General features: G+C 39.3%; 1 protein-coding gene across 1 annotated transcript in view; it reads left to right on the top strand.

Annotated features, from left to right (window-relative positions):
• Positions 1–19,298, top strand: part of MAN1A2 (mannosidase alpha class 1A member 2) — a 138,714-nt gene that overhangs the window by 91,128 nt on the left and 28,288 nt on the right. The window contains exons 8-10 of the mRNA XM_017731655.1: positions 795–918; positions 1,334–1,429; positions 3,344–3,353. Of these exons, the coding sequence (XP_017587144.1) occupies positions 795–918; positions 1,334–1,429; positions 3,344–3,353 (230 nt within the window). The remainder of the gene's footprint in view (positions 1–794; positions 919–1,333; positions 1,430–3,343; positions 3,354–19,298) is intronic.

Below are 19,298 nucleotides of genomic sequence, written 5' to 3'. Positions count from 1 at the left end.
ATGCAAGGCATTCTTTACATTTTTCACTATGTCCTTAAACAGTAGCTGATTTTGGATGTATATCTAGATTGTGTGTACACTTACTCATAACTGAAATATTTTATGAGAGGAAGTAAAATTAATCTTCAGAAATATGTAGTTAACTCCAGAAATTAGAAGACCCAATCCTGAAAGGTGATGAAAACTCCCAAATTAGAACAAACCAGAGGTAATTTAGGAGTTAGGACTTAGCAAGATGGTATCTCTTAGAGTGCAAAACGTAGGAGGTATGTGGCACTTTCTGCTGATTCTTTAAGTGAGCCTGAGGAACTCATGTGTTGTGCCAACAGTAAACATCCTGTATTCCTATGTAGACACAAGATAGGGATGCACATCCCCCACAGGTAAAGGGAAGACAGATCCCTTAAAGATCGGCAGCGTAAAGATTGACAGGACAAGGAAGCGAACACTGCGACCTTCAGAACTTGTGTTATCTTGATTCTTGTCTTAGGAGCATATGGTGAATAAAGAACAGCTGAGACTGAGCCCAGTGTTAAGTCATCAGATTTGTGTGACATCAAGGTATTATATTTTTTAATCGTAGGACTTCTTGCTGATGTGGTTATGGCGCCTTTTTTCCCAAAAGACCAACCAGTGAACCAATTGATCGATCAAATCACAACTCCTGTAATCTTAAGTGTGGGTTAAAGTGTTGTTGCTACTTGTCTGATGGGCTGTGGTAGTTGTGCTGTGCGCAGTAATTCTGAATTTTCTGTTGTTTTCTCCCCTTTTTTATGCATATTTTTGGAATTCAGTGGTGTTGGTCGAAACTGGGGCTGGGCTTCTGCTGGCAGTAGCATTCTCGCTGAGTTTGGTACTCTGCACATGGAATTTGTCCACCTCAGCTATTTGACAGGGGACCCTGTATATTACAACAAGGTGAGTCTCAAAAATGAGTATTTTTATCATGTTTTTCATCATAAATTGCATTAAAGGGGAAGTACTTTCTGTATTGAATTCTACTTCCCTTCTTGGTAGCAGGTAAATTTTTTCTTGCTTGTATTTCTGTTACCAAATAGATATCTTTTTCAAGTAGAAATATATGACAACCCAGGTTTTCTTATTTGTTTCAGAATACATTTAAAAATCATAATTTTTAAGCATGTTTATATAAGCAGTCCTTTAAAACCAAAACTATGCAAATCTGAAGAAAGCCCTCAAGAGAGCTTGTGGTTCAGATTAATAAAATTTGCTACTAAAAATGAAAGGAAAATAAAAAAGATTTTAGATTTAACTATGTGCACAGGGCAGATGAACGTTGTTAGCGGTGAACCTGATTCTTGATTTAATTTAGGTCATGCACATTCGGAAGTTACTTCAAAAAATGGATCGTCCTAATGGACTTTATCCAAATTATTTGAATCCAAGAACAGGCCGGTGGGGTCAGCGTAAGTATTCTTATTTTATTAATTCCTAATTAGAAGTCTACTTCTTACTTTGTTGCTGAGTTGCAGATCAGAAAGCTTATTCTGTAGGGCACAAACAGCATTGCTTGAAAACATAGAACACAGAAGGATTGCTTGAACTTGAGATCTCCTGAAACAAATCTTTGCCTGTCGCTGTCTGAAGTCACAGAGCTCACATTTTAGGGTACTTCCTGAAAACAGCTTCTGATGCCTGTCATTACGTGTATCGGTCAATAAAATCTTAAGTAATAAAGAATAAGGCTGAAAGTATTTCCTCATTTTAATCCTGTTCCTGGTTTTGTTCTGCAAACCATCTGGTAAGTGGATTATTGTAGGGTGACGCGCATTGCTGTAAGTTAATGCATGTTTGTGGTGGTTAAATTGTGTTAGGCACTGACATCTACAAACATAATTCATCTACTTATTGGCATGTGAAATGGCATGATGAACCTCCTTATCGATGTGAAAAAAAAAGCCTTGGAATGAAAAGAAAAAGCAGGTTTTGTTGCTGACAATGTAAGAGGAGAGATGAAACATCAAGAGCGAGACACAAACATGATTCCTTTCTTGAAGTGGTTCTTTCAAAAAAAGTCGAGTGGTTTTGTGCTTTGATAGTGATGGTGATAAAAGAGAATTTTTTTCTTCAAGATTTCTATTTCTTTTATAAATGCAGGTCTATTTAGGAAAAACAAGCAAGATGATCTATTTCTGTCCTGTTTGACATCATTGATAGGTTTTGGGGACTTCAGTGGCTGGCTCTAAATATCCAGGAGAACATGTTCTGGCTTGCAAACTGAGAATCTGCTTCTGACTTTGAATCTGATATGTGAGGGAGATGAATACAGCTGTCATTGCAGTCATTGTGAAATACTTGTCTAATCCCATCTTTAAAGCCAAAATTCTCTCCAAAGCATCTTATATCTTTGAGTGAATCATGACCCATCTGAGATGGGCAAATGGATTGATGGGACAAATTCTTCTGGTAAATTTAACAATGCATTCAGAAATAAGAAAATACACAAATACAAATACTCAGGTGTTATTTATTCAAAAGGCAATTTTATATTGTTGCTTTGGAACAATTTTTTCTATTGATTTTTTTTTTTGTATTCCTAACCATCTGCTTGTGCTGGTTTTATCAAAAGTAGTCTAATTTGACATATCACCAGCATTCTTTAGGGACTGTTTCATAGAATCATGGAATGGCTTGGGTTGGAAGGGGCAGTAAAGATCATCTAGTTCTGACCCTCCTGCTGTGGGCAGGGACACCTTCCACTGGATCAGGCTGCTCAAAGACTCTAATCCAGCCTTGAACACTTTCAGGGATGGGGCATACACAACTTCTCTGGGCAACCTGTTCCTCACTCACCCCACAGTAAAGAATTTCTTTCTAATACCTAATTTTAACCTAGTCTCTTTCAGTTTGAATCCATCTCCCCTTGTCCTGTCACCACAAGCCCTTGTAAAAAGTCCCTCTCCAGCTTTCTTCTAATAACAATGCACAGAATTAGTATCTCTTGGGAATAAAATACTTCTCATCACTAAAAATAAACATACAGTGAAAAGTTTAACTTTGCAGAAGTTTGGTGGAGCTCAAACATACTATTAAATGAATTTTGCAAGATAATACATTTGGGACTCAAGTTTAGGATTATAAACTGAGACTTAAGTTCTGAGGATAAAAAGAAATACAAATTTATAGAGCTTTTAATTTTTCTGTGCTGCTTATGAGTCATAAATTTATTTCCTGGAATTTGGTGGTTGGGATTTGGGGGGTTTTTCTGGGCAAATAACGTTCCAAATGCAGATTCAGATGTTCTGATAGTATTTCTAGGATTTTCCCAGTGCAACAATGTTGTGGCTTAGGATGGTAGTCTCCAATTTAGTTCCCCTAAAACCACACAGCCGCTCATTCCACCTCCTCCTGCCTCCTGTTGGAAGCACAAAAAACAATGATCACTGGTTGAGATAAGAACAATTTGCTGGAAACAGCAATGAGATAAGAAACTGAACAATAACAGCAACAATATTAATAACAAAACATATAAGACAAAGAAACTATTTACATAGAAGACCTGTTCTTCCCAACCACTTTCTTCTCCATGACCAGAAAGGATGCCCTTCTCCTGAGAGAAGAGTCATTTTCCCTGTCCCTGGCAATGACCTGAGGTGGTATTGAATAACATTAGGGTCTGGCCATGTCCCCTCCCAGCTACTGTAAAAAATGAACCCTGTTCTGGCTACAACTAGGACAAACAAGCATTTGTAAATCTAATACTGATTTTGTGGGGACTAGATAGCAGGAATCCGTAATTCACTATTTCCTTTCACAAACCTGGGTGGAATGATGAGAAAATGTCTCTGTTGTATCCCTGGTAGATCACTCTTCAGTCAATCTATTTGCAAAAATTTAAGAAGTTACAGTAAAGGAGCACGTGGTCTGAAACACTGGACAGATGAGATGGAATAGCTGAGGCTTAGGCAGGCATTTCTTTCTGCCTTGCAGAGATTGTGTTCTGCTACGTGTAAGCGAGTCGAGTGAGGATGATGCCTTCACACACAACATCCCAATTCACTAGAGGACTCGTGTCGAAGTCCCCTACACTGTTACTGGCTTGAGTCCCATGGTTGGTATTAAGGGCAGGCAAGGCTTTTATGTTCTTCTCAGAAGGTAATTTCAAAGAGCATTGTATTTGGCTTGTTATATACTTTTGTACTGGAAAGACTGAGACAATGGGAAGAGTATCAAAGCATAACTTTTCTTTTTTCAGCTTCTGGGAAGGCTGCCCTTCTCATCTTCGCTGTGACCTTTAGTTCGATGCATCTTATCTTGGACAAAGTACTTTCTGCAGATAGTTTCTGAGCATTATTTCAGAACACTTTATTAGCCTAGATACAAGTAACTCTTCACTCTGTCCTTTCTGGTGTTGCTTTTCTTTCTTGCTTTCAACAATTTTTTCCCTCCTCAAACTTTTTTTGGTTCAATTCTAGTTAGGTTTTCTGTTAATCTGTACAGTATTCCCACTAAATCATGAGGGGTGTGAAATAGATAAAATAAACTGGCATAAATACATACCTAAATGCACTGCTGAAGAACTATGTGATATAGCTGCAATATAGCATCTTTCTAGTGGTGGGGTTTTTTTCTGTTTCTGTACCTTCCATTCTAGTGGTGAGTACCTTTATTCAAAGTAATAAAAACATCAGTGGTGATGTGAACTTAGCAGTCAGAGCAATTAATGCTATTAGTACCAGTTGATTCTTAGTATTAGACAAAATATATAGTAGAAGAATTCATTTAGGTCAAGTTTTCTCTGCAGGTATATTTTGTCTTTGCTTTTTAATTTTTTCTTTTTTAAAGAAAAAATGTACATTATTTGAATAGAAGAAGAATTGTACCCTTCTAGAAGTGTTGCTGTTTTGTTTAATTTTGTTCTAACAAGATGATAGGTAAACTTGAATATTTAAAGGAAATTCCTGTTGCAAGATCATGGAAGAAAAGAAAAGCATCGGTTTCTGTGGCTTTGGTGTGGCCCCATAGGGCTGTAAACTGGATCGATCTCTACTTGCAAAAAGAACCTTGTGGAAAATTCTTGATACCTTCTACCTTGATATTTGATAGGGTATATTGATACCTTCTCAGAGCTGTTTGCACAAGGAGCCTAGGCACACCCTAATTTTGTGGGGTTTAACCAAAGGTACATTTGGTTCAATGTACTTTTACGTTTACATTTGGTTCAATGTACCCCCCAGCCCTCTTTGCATATCCAGGGTTCTTAAATGGTGATGAGCTAGCTTTTGTAAAGGTCTTTCAAGCCTTTTGGGGATCAGCAATTGTTATGGGGTTTTTCTGTACCTCAGAATATTTCTGTCTTAGCCTCCATGAATGTTTGGCCATGTTGCTTTTTCTTGTCTGGTTTGCCTTGTTTAAATGTATGCTCAAAATGTGGTCTGTGCTCTTCTTGGGTTAGGAGAAGGGGAGTGGTGTATGTGATATGCTGCAACCTTGTTGACATCCTTCTGATGTGAGGATGCAGGGTCCAGTGAGTCATTTCTGCTGGGGTTTGATTTATCAGAGTGCAGGCCTTTTGATCTCAGTATAAATAGCACGTTCTGCAGTTTCACTGCTGGGAATGATGTGCTGGGGACACTGCCCTCAGACATGCAGACCATCTTCTTCACTTGTTCTTTTGCTGGAGCTTAGAAAGACAGGCTTTTTCATTTAAACCAGTCAATGTTTCTGTTACACATCCCTGAAAAGTTATAATCAGTGAAGTAACTTACCAGTCAATTAGTAATAATGATTTCATCAAGAAGGATGTGACCATTGCTTCCAGGTTCTTAACAAGTTGTAGAGATGAGTCAAATCATTATGTCGGTGTGACATTAATCTATAGCCATGTCTTTGAAGTAATTACAATTTAATTAATAAAAATTTTCATTTGCATTTAATGCACTTGACATAGCCCTTGCAGAAGGATTCTGGTGACAGATTACTTCCTTTCTTTTTTTGCCTGCCTCAGGAGGCAGCAGCAGCCAGGGTCTGAAGCCACAGCAGGCAGGACTGAGCAGGGACTACTACTTCATCCCATCATTTCTTTCCTCTTGAATGCTGTAAACCCCAGTCCTAAAAACTGCTGGGTGAATGGCTTACTGGTCATTGCTAAATCCCCATCCTTTCCAATCCAAGTGCTTTGTAATACAACTGGACACTTAATGCTGTGTAGCAGCAAAGGGGTTCATTATACTCAGGAGGAGGAAAATGATGGGTAAATATTTGGGTTTAAGCTTATAATGTGCAGGTATTATTACAGCATAGGGGTCATGACAGCTTTTGAATGGGTTCAGCTCAGGATTTGTCAGCTCACTGGGGCATTTCCTAGAAGGCAGAGCTATAATGCCCACAGGAATGTTGACAGATTCCATTTTTACTTATGGGCTAAGGTGATGGTCCAGTAGGAACAAGTTCTTTATGACAATTCTGGTTTGGGGTTTCAGTTTCTCTAAGACTGAAAGGAAAATAGCTGGCAGGAAGCATTTTCTAACCTCTCACATTAACCTTCAGTTGACTTTGTTAGCTTTTTGTTTACACATGGTGAGTGGTTGGTTTGGTGTGAGCATCAGAACTTCGAATTAGATTATTTTCAAAAGCAGTAACTGTACTTTCTAGAGAAGCCTCCTAAGCAGATACAACAGAAAGTTGATTAAAAGCAGGGATTTCAGAATTATGGAAATTGATTTGAACTGAAGGAAAGTGATTTCTTAAAAAATTAAAATATGTTGAGAAAATTTAATTTGCATTTGGAAACACGTTAGATCAGCATACCAACTAGAAGAGCAATAACAAAAGAAATGCCAAATCTGTATAGTATTGCAAAGTCAGGGCACGCCACTCATGTTTGCACATTTCTGTAAATTGGGCATTCTTCCTTTTTGCTTTCCAACACTGAGAATAAACTACTGAATTTCATCTGATTCCAACATCTCTTGCAAATAATAATGTTACTGAAGGGGAACTCTAATTACTCTTGACTTCAAATCTCATTTCCTGCACCTGGGCTACGTATGGAGTTACCTGGATTGGTTACTAAGAGAGTTGTCAGTTTAACTAAAGTTGGGGTTTAGGCCAAATATGGCTTCCATATGCAAGAAAACAAGCAGAAATGTCATTCTGTGTTAATCTTATGTGTTTACTACACCTTAGTTTATTACACAGTAACAAGTTGCTGTGAAGTAAGCTAGCATGTGAATTTACAGTGCATGGGTGGAGCACCGCTATTAGGAATGTAGCAGCAGACACTGAATTTGTCACCACTAAATGCTGATGTGATGAACATTCAGGCTGCAGTCTATTCTCTGGTGCTTTATTCATGTCTCTTTACAGAAAACAAGCCCCTCCATCAGACTTGCAAGTAGCCAAAGTTAAAAGCCTGGTGGGGGACACTCTGTCACCATCTTTACAAGGACTCACTGACAATGTGATCCTGATCACGTGTAATATGAGTATTAAATGCACTAAATTTAAATGGTGTCTTCCAGGTCAAAGTGACAGCTTTCCTTTAAAGACAGTAAGAAGATTCACACAGGTATTTAGCCTGTTACATGCACTACCTTAGCACCTTCTGGTGATGTTCTCACTTTCTTGCAGCGTCCTGCACAGAGTAGGTAGAGGCACAACCCAGGTGGCTGAATGGGAGGAACTTACATCCTCTGTTTCCCCGTTGCTTGTATTGGAGACTGGCCTTTAAATAAACCTAAGCAAATACCTTGTTGGATGTGCATATTGCATTTTCTTCAGGTGGTCTTTAATTTTCAACAATAACTGCTTAAATTAAACCAAGCACTTTTGATTTTAAAATACTACTTGTAGAAGGCTTCTCTGCATTTAATTTATTTGTGTTGGATTTACACTTCTTTTAAAACGGTGCAATTTTCAAACATGGAAAAAAAAACCAAAATGATTTTAAATTACTGTCATTAAATCAGTGGAAATGCTGGGCAAGTATTCCAGGTTTTTTATGCCTGCCCGTACAGCTGGTTTTAGGCTAATGCCCTTGGGCTGAGCTAAGTAATTAACCAAACTGCTTAATTTAAACTCTTGCAGGTAATAGACAAACCATGAGCAATACATCCTATCTATTTTCATTTGTGATGTGGTATTGTATCAAATACATAGCACCATCTGTCTATATTTACTTTTCAGAATTTAAAGGAAAAGTGAAAATTAATTTGTTGTAAATATATGTAACACAGTTAAAGATGGTAAGAAAACTGCTGCATTCAGTAGGCTCCAAGACCTGGGGATTCCTCCTTCCCAGCTCTTGAAGCCCAGCCAAGTCCAGGTCTCTCCATCCCTGTCTGATGGATGTGACTGCTGAAGTTCCTGTTTGCAGTTTGGCTGTGGCGAGGCTCAGGACGCGTTGCAGAGAGGTGCACACATGCATTAAGAGGACACTGCTGCAGCTGCCCACACAGACAGCCACCAACAGCCCTGCCTTTGTAGCACCCCTGTGTAGTACTGCCACAACTCACCTGCAACATACCCACAGATAGCCAGGTTTTGATCTTCCTCCTTATGTTCACTGTCAAACAGATGCAGGGGCTTGCACCCTTCACAAGTCTCCTCATGCTCATGGACCCTTCAAACATTAGCAAAGGCTCTCAGTCTGTCCAATACCTGTGCTTGCACCCTGGACCTCTTATGCAGCGATCAGCACAGAGCTTGGGTTGTTTCTGATGCAGGTCTCCTGCTGTCCAGCTGGGAGTTTGCTAATGAGCTACACATGCACTCAGGATTAAATTCACTGGGAAAAACAAGCACACACGGGTGTTTTCAGTTACTGGCGCATAAACCTAGGGCCCTGTGACCCACCATCAGCCCCTGAGCTCTACCATCCAGCTCTACCAGCCCCTATCATCTGCAGACACTTTTGGATGAGGAAGGTGCTGTCACATTCTGCGTATCCCCTGTGTGAGAATGTGAACACTGAGAATAATCAGCATGTTAGCTGAAGGGTATTGTCCTGACAGTGTGAGCTCTAGCTGATCCATAGGGAGAGTGGGTCTCTTGAATGCAAGCTTTCAAGGGTGCTACAGAGATAGAACTCCAGATACTGATTTATTTATCAGTTATTGGGCCTTTCATTTTTAAAATTAATCAAGAAACCTTTTCAGTCTTTACACCTGCCTCTGGGAGATGAAAACCCTTGCAGATTGCAAGGTGAAGTGAATCATACTGAAGAATGAAGTAGTCTTTCAAAAGATTAAAGAAATACTGCAGATAAATATTTCAGATAAAAATGTAATTGTATCATAAATTAACAGGTTAATAATGTAGTTAGAGATAGTGAAAAGATGCTAGTACTGGAAAACCTGTCTTTGCCAGCTGAAGCTGCTCATAATCTCCTTTAACTATGAAGATACTTTGCATTCTCTCTCCTACCCTTATTTATTTATTACATGCCTTGCTTAGCACAAGGGGTATCTTAAATTATGTCTATTAATACCTGTACCTTCTTTAAAGAAACTAGCGATGCCATGAGTCAGGAAAAATAAAACTGTGAAGCGTAATGTCAAGTTCTGGCAAAACATCCAGAACCTAAGAAGCAGCAAAGGGAATTGAGTCAAGTAACCCTGTATATTCCAAAGTATTTTCCAAAACTCATCAGATAACTACTTGCTATTTGGACTTGTGAATAAGAATTTCTAATACTTTAACTCTCAGATGATTATTTTTCCCCTTCAGTGCAAGGAAAAGATTTTCTCTCACTTAAGTAGAAATGGTCCAGAATTAAAGTAATTGCATATTGTAAAAATACTTGTAGAGTAGTTCCCAACCTGACTGCATTTTTGCACAGTTATTCGATTTAGCAAGTAAATTGCTTTTTTAAATTTGTGTTTGGAACATCATTTATAGAACTTGAGATATGTGATAGTTAGTGTGTGATAGTTAGTTCGGCCATTGGTGTAAGCATTTATTTATGTAGATTCTTCAATTTGAAATCTGCTTTCAGGTTATCACATTATGAACAAATAAAATTACAACATTATTTCTTGGCTTCCAGCAGTAGGCTTGCTGTTGCAGATGAGGAGGTGGGGGGTGGGTTGGTTCTTTGCATTTTTTTTCCTATCTTGGCAGGTGTCCTTAATTTTACTCTCCAATTTATTTTGTGGTGTTCTGTCTTTAGAAACATGCATGTGTTTTGAATAGAAAATAATCTGTGTAATCTCTGCTGGGGAATTCCCCTTGCCCTTTTGCTTTGCACCCTTGTACAAATGTAATTAGCTGTGTTCCAAGAAAAAGCTGCATTCAAATTTGTTTATTCATTAGAAGCCAAGAGCAAGATAATCTGTTAAAACTTTATTTTACGAAATGCAACAGAACTGTGCATTACAGGGAACATGCTTTTATAAGACTAAACTTAAGACATTTTGTTGGTCTGCTGAGCAAGATGCTGAAAAAGGTGAACAAATAAAAGCTTTGTTTAGTGTGTTAAAGATTCTAGTGTTATTGGAAGGTTAAACATGTATATGAATTACGCATTTGAAAAGGAGTGTCTATAAATAGTTCCTAAAGAAAGGATATGGATATGGTATAACTGGGTTTTGAGAATGCTTGCATACGTAGCTGGGCAAAGAGATGAATATTTCATTTTGATGTACCACCAAGCTGTACTCTTAGAGCATGATCTTGGTGGGGAGTGCATCAATATCCAGAATTTGTAATTTGTCCCACAGCAGCTTTTCCATTTATTTTTCTCACTGTGAATTCAGTAAATTCACCTGTATTAAAGAAATCGGACATGTTTAGGGTACTGCCTGATATTTCTGAAAGTTTACATTGATGGCTTTGAAGACATTCACTTAAAATGATTGGGGAGTAAAAAATTATCCTTTGACACATGCTCTGTGAGTTTTTAGAGTTTGATTTCCTGTGGAATCTCATTATTTCTTTGATAATTATATGCCTAAAGCTGCATTTTTGAACCATTCTTGACTTACTATTTCTTACAAAAGGGAAGCCTATCAAAGTCCAGTTACAAACTTGTTACAGCCTTATTAAACTTCCTTGTTTTTATTTTATTCCTTCTCTATCACTTGTTGGAGGCTGTGCACCTGAGTGTTTCTATCAATGCTCTCTAGACGACTGGCAAATTTGGATGACTCATCTATTGTCACATCTGACATGTTTCTTTTCATTCTGTCTTCAGTACGTGAGACTTCATATTCTGCGTTCTACGTGGCGATGTACCTGTTGGTGGTCACATGAGAAACATTTCCAGTTAGGTGACATTGAGAAGAGAGGGTCTATAGCTCTGTTCAGTGAACATTGAATGTATCTTACCAATGGCTTCTTTTCCTGAAGTTCCATTGGAAGCTGGACTATCCTTGTAGCAGCAAGCTAAAATACCATCTCAACGTGGAGATCTGTGTGATCTTGCAGATATGGTCCCATATGACCTATATGGTCAGAAGTAAGAGAGGGGTGGTGATGAATGCAGTCCACATACAGTGTGGTAGCTCCGTCTCAGTCACAGAGCATGGGCTGAACAAGTCTTACAATCAGCACAATTTCCCAGCACCTACAGAGTGATCAAAACTTCAGGTGGCTGTGTGTGCCATTTCAGGCATCTGTCTTGAGAAGAAAAATAAGAGATACATAGACTGAAGTTTAGGAGAAAGAAACAGGAAGAGTAGCCTGGGTTTATATTGCATGTGGTGTAATCCAAAAGTGCATCAAAAATGAGGAGTGTCTTTCCTTGCTTCTTGGAATCACTTTTGACTGTCAGCTTCCATGTGGGATATATATCCATCCATACATATGTAAATATATAAACTGCCATGTCTTTATACAACTTGAAGGGAGAGGGTGAAGTTGTTGACAGTAGGTTTGCCAGCTGATTTGGTACAGATGAGCGTTGGACTAGATTTAATCTAATAAAGGTTTCCCTCTCTCATGTTCTTTTTAATCTTCAAGAGGAGAATTGAGCTCTTCAAGGAATATTAAGGTGAATAAACTAAAGGGTGTAATGATCTTAAGAGCTTGTCAATCCCCCTATGTATGGTCTCTTATTAAAAAGGGACTCCTTGGGTTGTGGGCACATTTGCAGCAGGTGATGTTATCCCTTTTAGCTGCTTTTTGCAGCCACCTTGTCAAGTAAAAAAAAAGTCATCAGAGACAAACATGCATGTGACTTCCCATCAACCCACTGCAAATCCCAGTGGCTTCATTAAGGCTTCCCACACAGTTGGGATTTACAGTGACTCTACACTTGGCTGAGAGGCAGGTGTGCTTCATTTGGGTGGCTCTGTGGGCGAGTGTAATAATCTTGAAAAGACAACTTCAGGTGATAAAAGACCACTTCTCAGTAAACACACTGAGGTAAGGATTTAATGTGTTTCTAATTTTAGCATGTGGACTTGATGTATTTAGTTGATTGTTGTTTAATTCCTGAACATGTCTTCTGAGAGATGACCTAAATCTTTCCAGAATTATAAATAACAGCTGGAATGTTTTGATGTTTCAGGAAGGTTTGAATACCAAAAAAAAAAAAGAAAAAAAAAGAAAAAGAAAATGTTTTTTCCAGCTGTGAATTCCTGGGAGTGAAAGTGCAGTCTGTTGTAGATACCAAATTAGGATACTCCTTTGACATCATAGAATCATAAATTACATTCAGTCTGAAGAAGTGTTTTGATTCTGAGAACATTAGTTACCTAAATATGTGTATTAGTTAGGTAGTTATACTTGCTGGTCTGTTTCAAAGTACTTTTGTTGTCTTTGGACACACTTGAATTGTGAAAGCTTAGCCATTTTTAATCTTTAGTTTGATAGTCCTTACAGTTCTAGGAAGTCATTTTGCTTATTCTATGAGAAACTGGTAGCACTTATAATTAAGATTGCTTAATGCTTTTCATTAAGTGATTGTGTTTTCAGTTTCTTGTAGCTGTCAGACTTCAGTTCTTCCAACTGGAGTATTCTGTCTGCCTCAAGCTGTTTTGTTTGGATTTCTTTAAACAACTTTGACAAAAATGCTTTAGCCATCTCTAAGTGAAGCTAGAAATGGAATGTGATTCTATTCAGATTAAAGTTTGTTTTTTCAAAGAGTACAGTTAAGGAACTCAAGAACCATCCATATTTTTCCAAGCCTTGTTAAAATATTCACATCTAGTTTCTCCATCTGGAGTATTTAGAGTTCAGTTGCTCTGTTCTCCAGAGCTGTGTGTGCTGAGCAGTCGTGATCTGCACCCCCAGGCTGGGAGGAGCAGAGCGAGGTGTTTCGTGTTGCTTGATTCTGTTGTGGCACGAGGCTGTAGAATGGGAAGCAGTGTCTGTTCAGCTTCCTGCCAACTGATAAATGCTTTACTTACTTTCTTCAAATGCAGTTCTGTTATGTGAGACCTTGTTTTCAGAAAAATTCTCATGCTGGTAATGTGTTCCTTAGTGATAAATAGTTTATATTTGACTAAAACTGCACCTCCACCTCCTTTTATCAGGGCTGCCTCTGCTGCAGTTAGTTTACAAGTATTTGCACTTTTAAGCCAACCACTATGGCTTATGACATCCTTAGGTTGAATTTCTGCTGTGAATTGCAACAGCTGCAATTTCCAGGGCCTCAGCTTTCTGGATTAAAGGATTAGAAGGAGAGCTTGCACCTATTTAGAGCAGCTGAGGAGCAGTAAGCCCAACTACATGAAGTAAAGATTGAACTGAAATTTAATCAGAGCCAGTCTGAAGACAAAGAGACAAACAATTCTTTGAAAGTTTCCTGCACGGAGAAAGAGGTCTCCTGCAGTGTAAGGCCAGTTGGTGCAGGCCAGAACAACTAATGGTGATGGGCTGTGTGGGTTTCTTAATGAAAGTTAACATTAGCTTAATCACTTTGCTACCCCCTCCTGGTCGCTTAACTTTTCCACTCTTGAACTTCTTCTCTGACGTATTACTTGTCAGTTTGTGATCCTTGAGTAATATTAGCCTCCCTTTTTATTGCTTCCTTCTTTTGTTGCCGAGTAGTTCTGTACTACTACTCTTGGTTGAAATGAATCAGTGATTTGTTTATCTTGGCATTTCCAGTCTACTGAGTATAGCACAAGTTTTAGTGAGTTCTACTTTATTTTAAAGTCACAAGTGACTATTACAGTTCCAAGATTGGAATTTACAAATAGCCAAATTACTATTTTTTTGCTTAGTTGTTCTCTCTCTGTCTCTAGTTCAAAACACTGAATCAGTGTTGTAGTTGCAGTTTGTGAATTCAATATACTGTGGGCATAGTCGATCCTCATCTCCACCTGCTTGTGCTTATGCACTGCTCCAGTGTTATCTCACCGTCTTGCTTTCCCGTAGGGCAGCCTATGCATACTAAACATACTTCTGCTCAGTATTGTATTTCATCTTTTTTATTCCATGTGCAGTAAGGGATGCAGAAGCTTTCTGCCTCGGGTGGATGTGCCCTGCGGTCAGGGAGGGGCAGTGGCTCGCTCCCAGTGTGCTCCTGGCTAGCAGGAAGCCTCACCCTCAGGTGTTGGGACTACAGCATCAGCCCTGACATGACGTGCTGTCTTTAAAACAATGCCTGGCTTCTTTCTTTATTCTTGCTCCTTGCCAAGAAATGACAATTGAACAATTAAGGCACAAAGCAGAGAGGGTTTAGCAAATCATGAACTGTTTTTAATTTGCCTCATTAAGCTGCTGTTAACTACATGAAGCCATCTGCTTAAAAATAATTTGCACAACTTCAGTTTGCTCTAGAGAGCAGGTAGACCTTCATTAGAGCAGGCTTCATTATTAATGTTATCTTTAGGGGGCTTTCAGTTGTTGTGGGAAACATGCTGTTGCTCACTGAACCAAACTTTCCCTGTAAACAAAAGAAAGTGGCACGTGTTGGTAACTTGCAGTTTGTGGCCGTAACCATATTCTTGGGAACCACTGCCATTCATGTGGAAACTGACTTGCTGTGGAGGAAGTTATTTACAGATATTAGGTAGGTCTGGATATGAGAAATGAGAATGAGCTGTGTGATGCATAATATCCATGTTATCTGCAACTGAACCCAAAAATTAGTCCTGTAGAGAAAGAACAGCCAGATCCATCTCAGTGCATCACCTGTCGTTGAGGAGGGGGAACCTTGTTGCCTATGCTTTGAAGAGCTGTTTGTGGAAAAAAAAGTCTCCCCAGATTTGTAAAGAAAGAATTTCGCTTACAGGGAACAAATCACCAGAGCATTGCAGATCCTCCCTCCTCTCTGGAGCTGAGATCCAGTGGCATTTCAGTGAGACTGCGTGCACCCTTGTCTGACCTCCTGCTGCTGTGGTTTAGTGCTGTTCTGCTTCTTGTCAGGGGAGACTGTGTCAGCAGAGAGCTCAGGGATTGCTGATACCAATAAGATCATTTGGAGTGAAACTATCTTTAGGAATATTAGATAATGATGGTGTGAGATTTTAAAAGAAGGTCCCCCTCTCAGTCTGTGGGAAAGAGATCTGGTTTTTGGCATATTAGCTGAGACACAACATGTTACTAAGTATAGGTCTTTTATCAATACATTAAAAACTCATCAAAGTATTGCTCTGAAATTGATTGTTGTTCATTGAGGGTTTTTTGTTTACAGCTGAGTGGTGTTTATTAAGAAGAAAAGTGCCAATATTTAACAGGATGCAAATCTTTTGTGGTAGCTGAGCAAAACTATTGCTATGAACTTGAAATATCATTGTCTTTTTATGAAGGTTTTATTTGTCTCTTTTTGGCAAGAAAAATCCTTACAAACAGACCGACTGCACAGGTTTGCACACAGTATGCTTTCAAGTGTAACAAATGAGAAAAAGTACAGGGTTTCTCGTAATTGCTTTTGCTTGCAAAGTTGAAGGTATTCTTTCCAACTGCAGCTACTGTGTCTTTCAGTTTTAAAAGAATTCCAAAGCAATCCTTGACTGGAATCCTTTTATGTTTGCCCAGTCATCTGGGCCTACATTTGAAAAAATGAGGACTGAAGAAAATATCTGAATTTGTCTTGATTTGAAGGAACAAATGGTCTAAAAATGTATACATTGAACAGAATATGTGGCTTCAGCCACATTTGTTGTGCTATCATACTTGTTTTTGCTATATTTGTCTTAATCTGGAATGAATTCTACTTCAGGATTTCACTGTAAAAATAATAAAAATCTTTATGTGACAAAGTGCTAATTAAATGATTCTTGTAGATCAAATATGTGAAAAACAAATCCATTTTTAAATGTTCAAAGTGCTTATAAACTTAATGCTTATCTTCTCAGTTGTTTACTGAGGAGAGTACTCAGTGCCAAGATGCTATTGTAAGCTCAGTCCTTGAAATCACAGGTTGTTCTTTTTTAGTACTCTGGATTGACAGGTAAGGTTAGGGCCAGTTTGAAAATATCAGTATATTTTATGTGTGAAACATTTTTCTGAGCAAAACATTTTGAGTTGAGCTGAGTTAAATCTTTGAATCCATCTGATCTATAGCTTAAATAGCAGGAGAAGGTGATAACCACCGTGGACCTTCTGATAAGTTTGGGTAGGGAGCTTTCTTTTTAGGAGAGAATGATATGCGATGACCCAAATCTACAGTTTCCACCAGTTATATATTTGCTAAGGAATCTTGGAAATATTTCTTTAGCATTTCCACTCTAGGTGAGAGCAAGTTGTCAAAGACCCACAATCTGTCACAAACTGTGTTTTAAGTCATTTCTACTTACAGTTCTTATAAAATGCAGCAAATTCTGCTTTAGCAACACCTTCAGACACTAGCAGAAAACCTGAAGAAGACCTTGCCAGGGCACAGTTAATGCACCTGCAGAAGTTGGAAAACTCACTGCATTTAAACCTCAGTTCAGCTGCTGCATTGGCCTCCTTTTCACTTCTATCACTTTTCATTTCCATCCTCTTTTGTCTGTTTTTGTGGATGAGGAGGGGTCAGGGACATAAAGACAGCTGTATCTTGATGCAGCCAGCTCCCTTGAAATACTATCATGTGTTCCCACCAGAAATATTTCCTATGTCCCTTTCCTGCTGCTGAAGAGAAGGAACAGGATCAGTTTGCCTTTTCTGACAGGTCTTCCCTCTGGTCCAGCTGTGAAAGGCATCAGCTGGGGTGTGGAGTAGCCCACTGCTGAGTGAGAGAGGAGCCTTGAAAAGTCTTGGCAGGTCAGAGCTGGAGTGAGGTATGCAAAAAAGGAATAAGGAAAACACTGCTGCTGGGAGTTGCCAGGCCTTTGAAAGGCCTTAGTTTCTTACCATGTGCTTCTCTACTTGCTGAGTGGTAGGAGGATCTGAATCTGAGAGGCTTGAGCAGCCCTGTTCTCTGCACAAAGAAGGTGCAAAAAAAGGCTATCTAGGGGATGGCTCTGAGTCCTGTGTCCCCTGATGCTTCTGGTTACTATGTTCCCTATACTGTTGTCTGAGATGAGAAGCAATGTGGAGGAGAAGAGCTGCTGACAGAAGAGAAGGACAGTTCTCAAATGACTGGCTGAAGAAGTAGACGTGAAATGGGACATGTTGCTGATAATTGACTTTTGAAACACACCTGGAATGTGAATTTCTCTGTTTAGGAAGTAAACCTTTTCCACTCATTTTCCTGCTTTTTCTTGTCCCAAACCCAGCTAGAGCCTACTACAAGACGAACCCTGCTGAGGGTTCAACAGCCTGTCCTTGTTGGGACCTGAGTGCACCTGTCAAGGAGATGTGGCTGAGGATCATCCCTGACTCAAGTGACAGAGCTCAGCTTGGGAGGAGGCAGCAGCTTAACAGAAGTAGTTTTAAACTGCCTCTTGTGAAGTCAGTCCCTGAGCAGTGCTGGCATGAGTTGTAGCTTTGAAGTCTTGGGATAGTCTGTGGTTTTAAATTTTCTTTTTCTGAAAACCACAGACCCTTGCTTCTTGTGTCTACTTAAGAATGTAGTTGTACACTGAAGGAGTAATTTCTAGCCCTTGTGTTTGTGTAAGAGACTCACGACCTGGATGTCCTCTTACAGCTCAGAGTGAGAAAGCTTAAGAAAACTCATAATCACTGAGTAACTGCGCGTGAAAAGGCAGTCAAGGAGATGCTGTCGTCTAAGAGAAGGGCATGAAGTAATTTGCTTCACATTTACAACTCGAAACTAAATGGGAAAGCTACAGGCTCTCCACTTGACCCTTCCTTTGTTTAGAAATCCATTTTTAAGTAGCAGAGGAGCCAAGAGGAGCCAAGAGGCAGCTAGAAGAGTTAGGTTAGCAACATCTACCAGCTCTAACCTCCTACTCACATCTTCAGAGATGAGCAGACATGCTGTGGTAGGGTGGTGCTTGAAGGAAAAAAGAACAGAAGGAGAGTTCAACCTCTCTTTTACACCTTTATCCCAGAAGAACTGTGAATAATACCGCTTTTTTGAGGTATTTTGTAAAAGGAAGTACCAAATCTTTTCTTTACCTGGTAAAAGGGTACTTGCATGACTCAACCAGCCATGCTTAGGGCAGTGAATTTCTGGCATTGTGACAATGTTGGTGTTAAACATTTCCCTCGCCTAGCTTCAGGAATCTAAGACTCTTCTGGTGCCACTGTTTTGAGGGCTGTAACATTAGGAAGGAAAAGGTTATGTGTATTCTGGTTGGAGTCATTTAGTAAATCTCACAGAGTGCTGCTTTTTGAACGAAGAGTGTACTGAGTGCTTACCCTGGTTGGAATAGGAGCTCCAAGGCTGTCAGACCATCAGTAGGCTTTTTGTGGGGATGTATGATAGTTCAGCCAAAGAGAAACAAATAGTTCTCAAGTGGTCTGTCAGCACAGAATAGCAGTGACACTATTTCTGAAAGGCAACCTCTGCAAGAAAAAAAAAAGAAAAAGGAAAAAAAGGGGACAAAAAAGAAACCTGTGTGTTAGGCAGTTCGGTTTATGTGCTGGTGGATTCTAATAGTGAATCAGCCTTACCCTGTGGCACATGGCACAGCTCTGCATAGCTGCTTAGGCACAGTGGAACAGAGCAGGGCTTGTGTTGTACATGGCAAAGGCAGTTTATTTCCCTTTTGACTAAAATAATTTCAGTAAGAACATTTAGTTTGAGGAATTCATTAGTCTGTCAAGTAACTACCCTGTTAGAAATAAACATCTCCTGGAAAGATCAGATTCTGTGTTGTTCATGGCAGTTTGTAGCCAGCCACATGACCTGGTTGCATCCTGGATACAGAGGTCTTAGGAGGTTTTCTACATACTTTTTTCACATATACCTTAAAAAAAACCTGAAAACTAAACCCCCCAAACCCTAGCATTAAAACTGTTAGGTTCTTTGGAATGAACTAAGAACAGAGGTTAAAGTACATTTTTGATATGAGGGGTAGCCTGTGCACAATGACAAATAGGGAACACGTACA

Source organism: Corvus brachyrhynchos, unplaced genomic scaffold (genome assembly GCF_000691975.1).
Source record: "Corvus brachyrhynchos isolate BGI_N302 unplaced genomic scaffold, ASM69197v1 scaffold3, whole genome shotgun sequence".
Lineage (NCBI taxonomy): Eukaryota > Metazoa > Chordata > Aves > Passeriformes > Corvidae > Corvus > Corvus brachyrhynchos.
Note: the sequence above shows the minus strand (reverse complement) of the source record. Positions and strands in the feature narration are given on the sequence as shown.